Source organism: Entamoeba invadens, assembly GCF_000330505.1.
Source record: "Entamoeba invadens IP1 unplaced genomic scaffold scaff_1105074724771, whole genome shotgun sequence".
NCBI lineage: Eukaryota > Evosea > Mastigamoebida > Endamoebidae > Entamoeba > Entamoeba invadens.
The window spans coordinates 13,010-15,366 of record NW_004191752.1 but is presented as its reverse complement, the minus strand read 5'-3'; the positions used below and the strand labels follow the sequence as shown (position 1 = coordinate 15,366).

At 28.5% G+C, this 2,357-nt stretch overlaps 1 protein-coding gene across 1 annotated transcript; it reads left to right on the top strand.

Annotated features, from left to right (window-relative positions):
* Positions 1-691: 691 nt before the first annotated feature.
* EIN_262330 (hypothetical protein) lies at positions 692-2,357 on the top strand (the record flags this gene model as incomplete). The annotated part of the gene is made up of 1 exon (XM_004184064.1): positions 692-2,357. A coding segment is annotated over one exon (1,666 nt), but the record flags the coding sequence as incomplete, so codon positions are not given.

Genomic DNA, 2,357 nt, shown 5'->3' with positions numbered 1-2,357 from the left:
TTTACGGTCTATTATTTGCAAAAAAAAACTTCGTATTTGATAAGTAACCATAATATATTATAGTTTGTTAACTGTATACCATGTAAGATAACTGAACAATAATTGACTTATAAACTATATATTTACTCAGCCAATTAAAAAAAATATATTTTTTTATTTACTAAAATTATAACATTTTTTATTTATAACTATATTACATATTAATTAACTATACAACACTATAATTATATATTATATTATATTAAATTTATATTATTTAATATATTTGTTATATTTTTAAATTTTTTCTAAATTATAATAATAACATATATTTATTATGATTGGGTTCATATGCTAATTATGTCCAGTTAACTAACCGGTATATAGTTAACTAACTATAAAGTATTTAGATTAACTCAATTTAATCAACGATTGTGTTTTTTTTAAAAAAGAAACAATTTGTTGTAAAAACTTTTTTTAAGTAGAAGTATTATTTATAGATCATATCAAAAGATTTTATATTCCGACCAATATGTATTTGTTTTTTATCACAAATGTTATTATCCAAAAATATATAAAAAACTATATTAGGAACAATTGCAATTCATATTTAATTGATTTATTAATTTCAATATATATTTTAACAACAAAAAAAACATATTTTGTACCTTATTGATTCAAGTAAAAAAAACTTGTAAATCATTTGTTTGTAATGATAAGATTGTTTTTTATATTTGCGTTGATTGTATTGGCGTTTTCAAATTGTCCACTTAATGAAATTGAAGGAACTGAATATGTCTTAACTGCTAATGATGTGTGTGAATATGCAGAGTCGTTAACAATCACATCAAGTAAGTTACAAATGACAACTGGCTCGACTTTGAAAACAGAAAAAAATTTGGAACTTTCAGAAGGATATATCACACTTGAATCAAATTGCGTTTTAAATATTACTGAATTGCTAAAAATGAACTATGAAAGTATGTGTAATGCGACTGGTAATTCAATTATAAATACCAATCAATTGGAAATTAGTTCATCAACAATAAATCTTACAGATACTTCTATTGTAAAAACCAATCAATTGGAAATTAGTTCATCAACAATAAATCTTTCTGGAAATTCCATGCTGAGTTCTGTTGGCAATGTTAACATTGTAATCTCTCTCTTTAAACTTTCCGAAAATGCCCTCTTTTCAGTGCAAGGTAATGTAACTTTAAGTGGTAGTACATCTCCAAATACACTTTCAGGAAAATCAAAACTTGTATGTTTAAATATGTTTTCCAAGACAGTTGGCAGTCAAATTTCCATCAATGAAAATTCACACGTTGAGTTGCTTGGTTCTTTTATTTTCAAATTGTCTCGAAATAATCTTCAGATGTCGAGTTCAACACAACGAATTAATTTTGTATCAAAATCGTTTGAATTGACAAGAGAATTTGATGCTGATAATCGAAGTACCATTCAAACCAAAAATCTCATTTTAACATTGACAAGCACATTTAAAGTCTCCACAGATAGAACAATCAAAGATCTTCCACTCTTTTTTGTATCGAACACAACATCAATAACTGGGTTTAGTGGTTTTACACATGATTGTGATTTCGACTTTTTGTACACAAACAACACTCTTGACACGACATCATACACAACCCCATTCAAAGTACTTTTAGATGGTCACCTATTACGGTATGGTACTTCAGATAAGATATATTGTCATGTGAACCACACAGAAGACACACTATATCCATATTACATCGAAAATTATTGCCCACTCACTGATGCATACATCACACCAATTGACACTTTTTATCAAATGAAAGTCAAAGTAGATGCGCCAAAACAGAATTCAAATGTAAAAAATGCAGAAAACGAAGTAAATGTTATTGTAATTGGAAACGAAAAATACGATTTGTCACTCACCGATTTTATTGAGATTGAGATGGTGTCTGACAACCAAATAGATTTAGATAATTTCACAATCACAAAAAACGTTTTTCTCGTTGCGGCGAATGGGTTTGAATACAACAACACGTCGTGCAAGTCGGGCTACTTCCAAAACGGCATATTCATCTGTCAAAATCATATACCATGTTCTGAGGGTGGTAAAACGGCTGAAGGGAAATGTGCAGCATGTCAAGATGTAAATTGTGTGATGTGTGATGGTGACAAAGGCAATTGTATAAAATGCAAAGAGAATATGACATACAATACCAATACAAACATATGTGAAGAATACACAAACTGTCTTTCATTTACAAAAGACAAGTGTCTTCGATGTAATGATGGCTTTGTATTTGAAGGTAACAATTGTGTTAATATCACTGAAGACAATGGAAATTGCCAGATAAAAGTCGGCGTTCCATCAGAGTGCAGAT